This window comes from Sus scrofa, chromosome 2 (assembly GCF_000003025.6).
Source record: "Sus scrofa isolate TJ Tabasco breed Duroc chromosome 2, Sscrofa11.1, whole genome shotgun sequence".
NCBI classification, from domain to species: domain Eukaryota; kingdom Metazoa; phylum Chordata; class Mammalia; order Artiodactyla; family Suidae; genus Sus; species Sus scrofa.
In genome coordinates this window covers 116,351,148-116,364,919 of record NC_010444.4, presented here as the reverse complement: position 1 = coordinate 116,364,919, position 13,772 = coordinate 116,351,148, and the positions used below count along the sequence as shown (strand labels likewise).

Below are 13,772 nucleotides of genomic sequence, written 5' to 3'. Positions count from 1 at the left end.
AAAAATAAATTAAAAAAAAATCTAAGAAAAGGATAAAAGGGAACCAAGTTTCAAATCTTTCTTTAGTTGGGGCAACCTTCTGAGATAATTAAACCAATCAGACGTGGGCAGCAATTCCATCAAAACTGTTCCTTTCAGGATAGTTCATAAAAACTTACTACACATTAAAATGTAATCTTTGACAGTTAGTATGACTTTTTTCCATACAAGTGTTCCTTCTATAAACACATTTGATACATATTTATATATGACTTTAATGGCCATGTGGTATTCAATTGCTGGGACATACCACAGTTTACTTAATCCTTCAAGTAAAAATATGTGTATGTGCTTATGTATTTATAGAAGAAGTCCCAGTTCTGGGCAGAAACGTTAGAAAGTACAGCTTAGCAAAGAGAATTCCACTCACCCTTTCATTTAATAAATATTACTGAGTGTCCATTTGACATCATGCAACCATGGCAAGTCATGCTTTCTCTAACGCTATTTAAAAACTTGAGAAAAACGCAGAGGAAAAACTGCAGGATAAAAAGTTATACGGGAAGTATGTGAAAAAAATTAGTAAAAAACAATTAAATCACACGTACACACACACCACATGAGAGAGGGAGAGATGTAAGCAGTAGTTACTATTTCTGGCTGGTAGTTATTTCTTATTAATCACTAAGGATGATTTTTACTTTCTTCTGCTCTCCCTTTTCCTTATTTTCCTATAATGAACATATGTAACTTTAATACTCAGAAAAACGTTAATTCAAAAATTAAATATTTCTCTTTTTTTGCGGTGGTGGTAGGGAGCCCTGAACCCACAGTATATGGCAGTTCCCAGGCCAGGGAATGAATCCAAGCCACAGCTGCTACCTATGCTACAGCTGCAGCAATGCCAGATCCTTGAACCCACTGTGTCTGCCAGGGATGGAACCTCCCTGCCTCCTCAGCAATGTGGGCTACCGCAGCTGGGTTCTTAACCCACTGAGCCACCACAGGAACTCCAAAAAATTAAATATTTCTACATACTACACTTCAGAGCACACACATTACCAGACATCTAATTTGCAGGTAAAATGGAATCCATTACGATGGTAAGGCATAGGGGATAAAAGGACATTATTATTTCAGTTAATCAATAATAATGCTCCAAATGATTCTACTGCCTCCAGGAACAACATTTAGAGTGTGCGTGTTTTGAGGGGGCAATAGAATTATCCATGCTAATTAGTACGTTTAACAAATGATGGATAATTAACATGGAGCTTTGGGGATTAACATGTACACACTAATATATGTAATATAAACAATGAATAAGGACCTCCTGTATAGCATGGGGCACTATACTCAATATTTTATAATAACCTATAAGAGAAAAGAATCTGAAAAAGAACAGATACATGTATTACAGAATCACTGTTCTGTATACCTAAATCTAACACAACATTGTAACTCAACTGTATTTCAAGTTGAAAAAATAAAACAAAACAAAAGAAAAAAATCACGGAGCTTTGCTTCTTGCCACTAGATCTACCTAGCTGCGAAAGAAACGGAGGGAGATTGAGGAGACACTTCCAAGGAAAAAACATTCTCTAAAGTCAAGGTAGAAAATTCAGACACTTTGCCGCATACTTCTGTTCAGATTATCCCTTTAAGATGCACCTTTTCCTTTAAACTTTTATGGTGAAAAATTATAAACATAATAAAAAATATGTGTATTTGAGTGCTTCAACAATATGTGCAATAAACCCCATGTTCCTATCACTTAGCTTCAATAATTGGGAACATTTTTGCAAAATTTTCTTTCTAGCTCCTTATCCTGCATTAGTAGGAAACAACAGTATTTATAGACAGGAAAACATCTGTAGACACATTTTAAAACATTAAGTAAAAAAGAAATGATTAAAAACCTCACCCTGCAGATCAGAACTAAGCTTTGAAGGAGTCCCCAGGTAGTTTCTGAGGCCATTCCCACCTCCCCCGTGCAGCCTCCCTTTCCTCTCCAAGAGCTATGTGAGTGCATCATTACACCTGGGGAATGGAAGAACCAAAATAAAGAAGAGCAGCAAACCAGGAGCTAGGAAGCCACAAGACAGAACTGGGGGACTGGTGAGCACTTGCCCAAGCAAGCGGGGGCCAGAAGGCAACCTGGGGACCAGCTGGTAGCAGGCTGAGCGGCCACCCTCACAAAGGTTCATGGCTAGAGATGAACTATCAAACAGTCGCCAGGTGGTACCTACCCAGACTGTTGTCACTGCTCGTGGGCCAGGAGGCAATTCTATCCCTCAGCTTTTTCTTCTTACAGGAGTTGTCTGACCTCTCCGAAAGGCCTACTTCCTCCTTCCGGATTTCCCTGACGAGCTGCATGCGGCATCTTGTAAAATCTTGAAAGGAAATCTTGCCGTTTTCATCTGCGCCCAGCTGGTTCATGATCTCCGCCACAGACTCTTCCATATTCAATTGGCGACACACCATCAGCAAGTCGTTTCTACATAAGGGGTTTGAACAGAAGAAACACTTAGGAGTAGAGCCATTTGAGCTGGAGAAAATGGTGCATAAAAAAAAAAAGAGTGTTTCTTGAATATATCACACTTTTCTCATTGCTTTTGTAAAAGTGTTAAGTGTGCAAAAAGATCTGTTCATCTGGGTTATTCTAGACAAGAACTCTATTATTATTTGGAAAAGTGAGGCAACTTGAAACCCTTTGTTCTCTCTTGTCTCCTGTATCCATGCCCATCCCCCCTTTTCTTTCTTTTGAAATTGGTAGAGCAACTGTAGAGGGTAGCTCTGTATTCTCACAGTAAGATAAAATTTCAGACCGCAGAAAAGATATTGTTTCTACTCTTGCCAAGAGTTTAAAATCTAGTCAAATTGTAAAAGAACAACAAAAATTTCAGCAAGTTCTGGACCGATCAGCTAATTTTAGGACTTCCTTACAGTGTTATTTAATCTTGACTTTCATGACTCAGTGCTCGCTGACCTCTGTTTTTTCCTGATTTTCTTTGAATGTTTTCTCCCTTCCTATCAGCAATTAGTAAACCCTAAGCCTTAGAACAGGGATCAAAAGCCCAAATGTTGGGAGTTCCCATCGTGGCACAGTGGAAACGAATCCAAATAGGAACCATGAGGTTGCGGGTTCCATCCCTGGCTTCTCTCAGTGGGTTAAGGATCTGGTGTTGCCGTGAGCTGTGGTGGAAGTCGCAGCCACAGCTCCGATCCGGCATTGCAGTGGCTGTGGTATAGGCCAGCAGCTGCAGCTCTGATTCAACCCCTAGCCTGGGGAACCTCCATATGCTGCGAGTGCAGCCTTAAAAAGCAAAAATAAATAAATAAATAAAAAATAAAAAGCCCCTTCCGGATCTAGGACACAATGTAAATGTGTGAAGCGGGTGGATCTAAGACAAGAGGGGTCGGTGCAGTCTGTGGCTGGACAGGGAAGCACAGCCACACTGTAAGTTCTCAAGTTAAAGAAGGACAAAGAAAAAGAACAATATATAAAAAAGAACAATTCCATGTTTGTTGGCCAAGAACATTTATCTGAAGCACGTCACTTTACTCTGGACACATAAGTCTTGTTCTTTTCTTTTCTTTTTCTTTTGTAACTGGCCACACCCATGGCATATGGAAGTTTCCAGGTCAGGGATCAAATCTGAGCCACATCTGTGACCTATGCCACAGCTGGGGCAATGCTGGCTCCTTAACCAGGATCTGGGCTGTGCTGGGTTTGGGATTGAACTGGCAACGTCACAGAGACAAGCCGGATCATTATCTGCTGTGCCACAGTGGGAACCCCCGTAAGTCTTGTTCTTTTCTCTCTAAACTCCTTGGGGGAAACATTTTGTTCATGTTGCTCCAGCTGTATATCTCAATAAAAGTCAAAGGATTATGGATTTAAGAGCTGGAAGAGGTAGTAGGAACTAGGCCACGGTCACAAACAAAGTTAATCAGTGCTCCTGTCTCAACACACCACCAAATCCAATCATCTAGAGACCATGACCAATGTGATGTTTGCTGATGCCTGAAATGTAACCATGAAAAGACTGACTCTTCTCTGCCAGTCACCCTTCACAAATACCTTCTGGTCCACCCTAGTATGATTCCCCAAGTTCTCAGGCTCATAGAGTTGTAGATATTTTAACATCTTCTCCTTCACTCCATTTAACTCTAATCCCCCCAGTCCTTGTCCCCAGTATCCAATTTACCTCAAATTTCTGTTGGTCTTGTCCCCCAAATGCTTTTATAATTAATCTTTCTTATACATATGCTTTTATATTTAGTCTATATTATTATTTCAAAATGCATAACACTCACCAAAATCTTCTCAGTTTTGTTGTTGTTGTCTTTTTAGGGCTGTGCCCGGAGCAAATGGAAGTTCCCAGGTTAGGGGTTGAATTGGAGCTGCAGCTGCCAGCCTATACCACAGCCGCAGCAATGCCAGATCTGAGCCGCATCTGTGACCTAAACCACAGCTCTTGGGAACACCAGATCCTTTAACCCACTGGGCGAAATCAGGGATTGAACCTGCATCCTCATGGCTACTAGGGATTGAACCTGCATGTTCATGGATTCTTTAACCCTCTGAGCCACAATAGGAACTCCTCAAACCTTCTCAGTTTAATACCATGTCTATTACATTAGCTTCTTAGCTGATCACCTTGCTTCCATATGCCATCCCATTTTCATGATACGTAGAATTCTGATATGTAGCTACAATTTTATTTTATCTTGTTGGTATGTCATATATGTAATGCTTATGTTTACGTATTTATGTTTTTATTTGTAAGATAGATGGATGAGTGGATGATATACATCTATATATGGAAGGTGGTATGATAGATTAATTTATTAGTCCTAAACTTGACATCTAACTTAGCTTCTGGGATTTAGGTGTTTATCCAGTTTACTCCCAGTTGGGCTGGTCCCCTTTTGCTTCTCTATCATTATAAGAAGAACAAACCATGTTAGCGATTAACCTTCTAGCCTGGGCCTCAAAATGAGCCACCTCTGCTGAGTTTGCAGACCTGTAGCCTAAGAAGAACCGCCTCAGCTGACCCAAAGATGAGTGATCAAGAAATAAAGGGTGGGGGAAAAACTGTAATTGTAATGTATACATGTAAGGATAACCTGACCCCCTTGCTGTACAGTGGGAAAATTAAAAAAAAAAAAAAAAAAAAAAAAAAAAAAAAAAATAAAAAAAAAAAAAAAAAAAAAAAAGAATAAATCCTTACTGTCTATACAATGAGATTTCGTGATTGTTTCTCACTAACAGCTGACACACTGGAATGATTTTTAATGTATTCATATGCTTATTTTTTTCCCTTCTCTGAATACAACCCATCTGATACTCAGCTGGATTCATCTCAAGAGGGGAATTGGTAAAGCAGGAATGCAAATTAAAAGAAAGGGTCAATGTTTAGGATCTATGTTCTAATACAAGAATTTCTTTTTTATGTTTTTAGATCATAGTCCTAAAAAGTAGGCTTGGTAGGAGACAAGTTTCTAAATTCCAGAGGTTCACATACTAAGATGTTAACACTAATATTTTCTGAATGGTAGGAATATGGCATTTTTGTTTTCTTATTTTTGCCCATCTGTATTTGTAACTTCCTACAAGTACTATATTCATAAACTGCTATGTCATTTTTTTTATTTTAAAAATGAGGATAATAATAACACCTATCTCTTAGGGTTGTTCAGAGGATAAATGAGATAATGCATGTAAAGCATTTAACATAAACATAGTTCTTGGCAATCTTACATACTCAATAAATAGTAGCCATTGTTATGATTACTTTATAATTATTGATCGTAAATCTTTCACAATGCCCCAGTTTCAAGAGAAAGTCTTTAGTAATTAAGCACAATCTGCTCAGGGGAAAAGAATGCTTACTGAACTGAACTGACTGCCTCACTCAGTGGAGCAATCTGTCTGCAGAGGCTGGCCTTTCTCTCTGCCTGGGGCCCACTTACACTTATGAATACTGGGCACCCTGGTGAGAAATCCAAGTCTGTCCAAGCTTGAGAAGCACCCCTCTACAAAAAGCAGCTCAAAAAAAGGATTTGTGTTCTAAAAATGCCAATTCATAGGAGAATGTGTAATACCGTATTTGTATTTTATCTATTTTATTTTCTATTTTTTTACTTTTCATTTTTTTGTCTTTTTAGGGCCAAACCTGCAGCATATGGAGGTTACCAGCCCAGGGGTTTAATCGGAGCTGTTGCTGCCAGCCTACAGCAATGCCAGATCCAAGCCGCGTCTGCGACCTATATCACAGCTCATGGCAACGCCGGATTCTTAGCCCACTGAGAGAGGCCAGGGATCAAACTTGCAACCTCATGGTTCTTAACTGGATTCGTTTCCACTGCGCCAAGACAGGAACTCCCGTATTTGTATTTTAAAAGTGTGGGCCGTTGAAAGGCTGACATAAAAGATCAAAAGCAAAGTACAGTGCATTCTACTGAATTAAGTCAGATTGTAATCTTTAAATAGCAGTGCTAGTTTCTAAAAACTAAATTAAAGCAAAAGTTTCTCAGTGTGGAAATGCAGAATTAGCAACAACAGCTAACAAACTGGCAGCGAAAATGCTATTATCCCCATTTTCCATGAAGAGATGAAGACTGAAGAGTTCCCACTGTGGTTCAGCAGTAATGAACCCAACTAGTATCCATGAGAATGCAGGCTTGATTCCTGGCCTTGCTAGGTGGGTTAAGTATCTGGTGTTTCCATGAGCCGTGGTGTAGGTCACAGACGAGACTCGGATCTTGCATTACTGTTGCTGTAGGGCAGGCCAGCAGCTGCAGCTCTATTTTGACCCCTGGCCTGGGAACTTCCAGATGCCTCGGGTGTGGCCCTAAAAAGCAAAAAAAAAAAAAAAAAAAAAAAAAAAAAAAAAAAAATGAAGACTGAAAGAGTCCCAGAGCTAATATGTGGCAGAGCCAGGAATCTAAACAAATCAGTCTAATTCCAAAGCTGTTGTCCCTTTTGCTCTACTAAACACCCCTTGGATGTCAACAATACTAAATCTTGGCCTCTGAACACATCTAAGGGCAGCAAGAATAGGAGCAATATGATAATCAACAGTCATTAACTAGCAAAACTTTTATACTAAACCAGAAAGACTACATACATCTATATGTGTGCTCCCTGTCTATGTTAAATATGGATGAGAATAATGTTACATTTGTCATCAGCATGGGTAAACAGTCACAAGAGAAAAAAAAAAATTCCCAAAGCTCTCCTTCACATACCAGAGTGAGACCCAAGAACTTGCATCAGTCACAGTTTTACTATCAGCCATTGTGCTAGGCTGTTTCAAGCAGGCTAAATACACGACATGCCCCTGTGCAATGTGTCTTTGCCATGCCTGCCATCAACGGATGGAGGCTATCTCCCTGCCCTTGAATCTGGGCTGGCCTTGTGACTTGCTTTGACCAATGAAATGTGGCAGAAATAACTCACATTCTAGGATTCCTGAACACAGACTTTAAGATGCCTTGTAGCTTCACTGTCAGCTCAAATCCTTTCAACTTCATGCTGTTCTTGTCGCCCACATGGGCCCACAAGCGGTCTTCTGCTAGTATTTAGCACCTGTACCATTCATTCAGTGACTATATACAGCCTTGGGACAACTTACAGATTGTTGTACTAAACTTTCATTTCTCTTCCTCTTTTTTTTTTTTTGTTTGTTTTTGTCTTTTTTTGCCATTTCTAGGGCCGCACTCGAGGCATATGGAGGCTACCAGGCTAGGGGTCTAATTGGAGCTGTAGCCGCAGCCTATGCCAGAGCCACAGCAACTCGGCATCTGAGCCGTGTCTGCAACCTACACCACAGCTCACGGCAACGCCAGATCCTTAACCCACTGAGCAAGGCCAGGGATCAATCGGCAACCTCATGGTTCCTAGTCAGATTCGTTAACCACTGAGCCATGAAGGGAACTCCTCTTCCTCTTTTTTTAAAGAAGTATTTTCACACCCTCAAGTCTTACCTTCCCAACCTGACCACAGGCTCCAGGAAACCAGTGGCCATGCATGGGTCTCCCTTAAGTTCCATGTGGCACTCAGCACATGGGCCTGAACACAGCAGGACTCCATCATATCTGTTTTTTGTTTGTTTGTTGTTTTGCTTTTAGGGCCGCACCTGTGGCATATGGAAGTTTCCAGGCTAGGGGTCAAACTGGAGCTGCAGCTGCTGGCCTATGCCATAGCCACAGTAACGCCAGATCCAAGCTGTGTCTGAGACCTATACTCTTAACTCATAGCAACGCTGGATCCTTAACATACTGTGCAAGGCCAGGGATTGAACCCACATCTTCATGGATCCAAGTCGGGTTCATTACCGCTGAGCCACAATGGGAATCCATCACATCTGTTTTGATAGATGGATTCATAAACTCTCAGAAGTTAAACATGATCATTCTTTGAAGGGTCCCTACTTCATTTGATATTTTCCTACCTGTACCTGCTTTGCATTTTCCCATAGACGGCAGCACACGGACGCTCAGCACGAATGAATGACCAATGGGCAGTGTAAAAACAAACAACAACCTTGTAGCCTTAGTGACAGAGCAGCATGACAGTTTGTCTGCCCCGGGTCAGGAATGTTTTCCAGAGGAAGAGATACTAAGCTGTACTAAGATAGCACAGTGAAGAACTATTTCAGTAGCAATAATATCATCATAAAAGGCACCTGCCATTACAATAAAAACTAGCAAACTTTTGTATATTATTTCAGAAAAGAGACCCATACATCATTGAAAACGTAGACAGGCAAAAAGAAGAAAATACAAATCACATGCCATCCTTTCATCCAGCAATATCCAGAGTGAAGGGTTTAATTAACTTCACACAATTTTAGCAAACATTTTTTCCTCTAAGTTTCTCCTAAATAAAGACATTTCCTCCAAATAAAATTTTCCTTTCGTCATTGCTACAAATGCTCATATTTATTCATATTCATATATGTATATCTTATACATATATAACCATGATGCAAAAAAAGGAACAGATTCCAGTTTAGTGCAGAGGAACTAGCCAAGTCAGGTAATACTTTGCTCTGCACAGAACACCAATCACCAGGCAGTAGAATTAAAACATGATTGAAGATCAGTGCTTCTAGCTCAAAACCACATGGTTTTACAAGGCAGAGCTATTCCTTTCTGTACACAAGAGCCTTTTGGCCTCTTGGCTATTCTTTTTCCTTTAACTTATAAAGAAATTGAGTAGAAAGTGAAAATTCAATGAAGAATTTATCATTCAGAGAAATTCACATCCTAAGCCTTGAAATGGATAATGGGAAAGATGGGTTTAGGTCTCTCAAGGGCAGATGTAGAGAAAAACACTCTTCTTCCTCACAATGATACTAAATCTTAAACCCAGTGGGAAGGAAAGCTATGCAAAAGCAGTTGTTACTTTGAGTAAAGGTTAGATGCTTCTGCTCACAATTCTCAACTAACAGGCACCTAAGGAACCAGTAGGTACATCAGAAGTTGCTGCTTATGGAAAAACTCAAAATAAGTCTAAAAGTTCATTATGCCCCTAACTGGTCAGTTTGAGTTACACAAAATGTAATTTATGAAACTCTAATTTCAGTTCCACAAATATTCCAAGTGTGAAAAATCATAAATAAGTCATTTAAAAATAGGCTTCTGGGCTACAGTTGGTAATTTGGGGTATAGCTGTTGGAGGGAGCAAATGCATTTGCCTTTCATCACTGCCACTGAGTTTACTTGATCTAAAGTAAAGAACAAAACAAGTAACTAAATAAGAAAACAAACCCACAGTTAAAAGGAGATAAGCTTATCAACCTAAGGGATTTTGGCAATTTCAGAGAGATATTAAAGATATGGGAGAAGCTGGCCAGTGATGCATGATGAGAATGAGAAGGGGGCTGCAAAGAGTGGGGCTACCTAACCTTGCAGAGCATGGAACAAATAGATGTTGCTCAAAGGTGATAAATCAGGATACCTGAACAGTGGTGTAAGAACATTATGGAAAAACATCATCAAGAGAACTAAAAGCATAAACGATAAAAAAAAATTATTTGGGAGTGGGCTTGGGCATGGGGCAGGGTGGGGTGGGGAAAGAGACTTGTGTTTTATCATGTGCTACTATTTAATCTTGTTATTTTACCATGTGTATAAATTGTTTCAATAAAAAATTTTCAAATACAGGTCTTCCCGTCATGGCGCAGTGGTTAACGAATCTGACTAGGAACCATGAGGTTGTGGGTTCGGTCCCTGCCCTTGCTCAGGATCCGCGTTGCCGTGAGCTGTGGTGTAGGTTGCAGACGCGGCTCGGATCCCGCGTTGCTGTGGCTCTGGTATAGGCCGGTGGCTACAGCTCTGATTCGACCCCTAGCCTGGGAACCTCCAGGTGCCGCAAGAGTGGCCCAAAGAAATGGCAAAAAGACAAAAAAAAAAAAAAAAAATTAAAATACAAAAAAAAGTCATTAATGTAATCTGAGATATGACAGACAAAAGACTATACTTAGACATAATGAATTCCTACAATATAATAGGAAAAAGATAACAACATAATCAAAAAATGGGCAAATGGTATGAAGAGAAAGTTGACAAAAAAGAAAATGCAAATGGCCAATAAAAATGTGAAAATATCCTCGACCCTGATAAACATAATGAAAATGGAAATTAAACTGAACAATGGGACACCATTTTAATATGTTTAAGACTGGCCAAAAATGCTAGTGTGATAACACCAAATGTTGACAAAAAAAGCAGAAACTTTCACATGGTGTTGGAAGAAAAATTGGTACCACACCTTTAGAAAGAAATTTGGCAACATCTAAAAAATGCACACCCTTCAACCAGAAATTCAACTTTCAGCTCGATACACTAAAGAAAGTTATGCAAGGACACAAGGAGACATGCACAATTCCTGTAACAGCAAAGATTTGGAAAAAGCTTAATAATAATATTAATAATTTTCCTAATGAAAATAGCTGACATTCACTGAATGCTTCCTGTGTGCCAGGGCTAAGCTGGTGGAAACACAAAGTGAGGAATTGTCAGCTAACAAAAGACCAGAGAAGAGAATTTTCAGAAGAAATACATTTACTATCGATCATAATTAATAAATCACAAAACAGTGGTGAGTAAAAACCTCAAACTGAGGAATAACATGAGCGATAGGACAGTACTTATCTAAAGTTTAAAAATACACCCAAAAAACCACGATAAATTATATATGAATTTATACATAGGCAAATAATAGAAGGTCAAGAAGCATAAACATCAACTGTAAAGTGGTGAAGGGGAGAGGAGAGAAGGATTGGGGAAGGTATAAAAGGCTTTTAATATCATTAGCAAATATGACACAATGTTAACATATTTTCAGTCTAGGTAATGGTGCATGTATGTTTACATGTTGTAATTTTCAATATTTAAAATCTGTATTAATAGAAAAAAATCTAACATAGGAAAAACCAATTTAAAATAAATTAGGTCTGAGGCCATGATTGGAAGGTAAACCATTTAAAATGAACGATGTGGAGTTCCCGTCATGGCGCAGTGGTTAACGAATCTGACTAGGAACCATGAGATTGCGGGTTCAGTCCCTGCCCTTGCTCAGTGGGTTAAGGATCTGGCGTTGCCGTGAGCTGTGGTGTAGGTTGCAGACGTGGCTCGGATCCCGAGTTGCTGTGGCTCTGGCATAGGCCGGCGGCTACAGCTCCAATTTGACCCCAAACCTGGGAACCTCCATATGCCACGGGAGCGGCCTTAGAAAAGGCAAAAAGACAAAAAAATAAAATAAATAAAAATAATAAAATAAAATGAACGATGTCATTCCTATCAGTAAGCGTGTATAGGACACATCTCTTCCAGTTAATCAAATCAGATGATCCAAAACGACACTGATCATCCTTACAGGCTATGGCACATCTGATTGTTTTCCTGGTGTGATTTCTAAAAGTCAAATAACTTATTGTTAAATGGTCTAATCTCTCAATACAGCTTTTTTATTTTTTATTTATTTTTTTTTTGTCTTTTTGCCATTTCTTTGGGCCGCTCCCGCGGCATATGGAGGTTCCCAGGCTAGGGGTCCAATCGGAGCTGTAGCTGCCAGCCTATGCCAGAGCCACGGCAACGCAGGATCCAAGCCACGTCTGCAACCTACACCACAGCTCATGGCAACGCTGGATCCTTAACCTACTGAGCAAGGGCAGGGACTGAACCCACAACCTCATGGTTCCTAGTCGGATTCGTTAACCACTGCGCCACAACGGGAACTCCAATACAGCTTTTTTAAATAATGATTTTTATTTTTTCCATTATAGCTGGTTTACAGTGGTCTGTCAATTTTCTACTGTATAGCAAGGTGACCCAGTAACACATATGTGTACACATTCTTTTTTCTCACATTATCATGCTCCATCATAAGTGACTAGATGTAGTTCCCAGGGCTACACAGCAGGATCAATACAGTTTTTCAAACATCCCTTGAGAAGCATCTATCAATTTGTAGTCCCATGAGCAGTGTCTGAGCTGCCCACACCCAGCCACTTTTCTGGAGAGCAGAGTTGAATTCCCCATCTCTATGGTGTCGCCCCGCCCTCTTTTCTGCAGAGGCCTTCAGGCCGCACAATCCCAAGGACACATTTCTTTCCTTCTCTGCAGCATTAAACACTGACGGCTGCCTTTTCCTTGAAACGCCTTCCTGCATCAGCCTGTATAAGAGCCCTGTCTTCTAGCTTCCCCACCTCTACAAGACTGCTCCTTTGAAGTTCTTGTCCTTACATAACCATGTTACCCAAGGCCTTGTCCTTTCTCCTTTGTTCACTTTATAGACTCCATAAATAACAGATCTAATTTAAATGGATGGCCTGATCCATCACTATGAACAGTGACGCCCTCCTCCCCCGAGTCTCCCTCTCTGGTTAAGTTTTAATCCATTTCGACTCTGTAGCTACACTTCAGTGTCATACATTTATCTTGAACTTGAAGTCCTAAACCGAAGGCATTATCTTGTACCCCTTAACAAGGTGATTCCTCCTATCATTATAAATTATACCATCGACCAACCACAGCAGAAGTCTAAAAATTGTCTAAGTTCCTTCCTTCTCATTTCTCCCCATCATGCAATAAGCCACCAAACCCAGAGACTGTGGTTCTAAATGGCTCTTATATCCATCCCATCCTGATCATCCTTATCACCCCCATCATTTTTCATTTGAATTCCTACAATGGTCTCGGCTTCACAGCCATATTTCTCACTTCACAGCCAAGCCCTGTCAGAATATGGCTCGGGCTTATCCCTCTAGCCTCACTCCCCTGCTAGACTAGAGAACCCACATTCTAGTCCACTCAGTTTCTTTTAGGCCCCATGAGAGGCACTGTTGTTTTACATGCCCGTACTTTATACACAGTTGCCCCTCTGCTTGGAAAATCCTTCCTTTACCTTTCTTCAAATGCCAGCCGATGCTCCATCACTCACTTGAATAGCACCTCCTTCAGCAATCTTCCCTGAATATTGCAGGTAACCCCCAGTCTAATTCGCTGCCCCTTCTCTATTTACTAAGGCATCTATTCTTGCTTTGATCACTTACCCCATTGTACAGTAATTATTGATCTATTTTCTCTCTCTTCTACCAGACCAGAGGTTGGTAACTAAAGCCTGCAGGCAAATCCAGACCCTTGTCTGCTTTTGTAAATCAAGTTTATTGGAACCAGACACACTCATCTGTCTATGTATTGTCTATGGCTACTTTCTCACTACAACAGCTGAGCTGAATACTGTGACAGAGACTACATGGCTGTAAAAACAAAAA

The 13,772-nt window shown here is 40.3% G+C and overlaps 1 protein-coding gene across 1 annotated transcript in view; it reads right to left on the bottom strand.

Annotated features, from left to right (window-relative positions):
* MCC (mutated in colorectal cancers) overlaps nt 1–13,772 on the bottom strand; it is a 462,268-nt gene that overhangs the window by 383,701 nt on the left and 64,795 nt on the right. Inside the window, exon 2 of the mRNA XM_021084624.1 lies at nt 2,229–2,476. Within this exon, the coding sequence (XP_020940283.1) occupies nt 2,229–2,476 (248 nt within the window). The remainder of the gene's footprint in view (nt 1–2,228; nt 2,477–13,772) is intronic.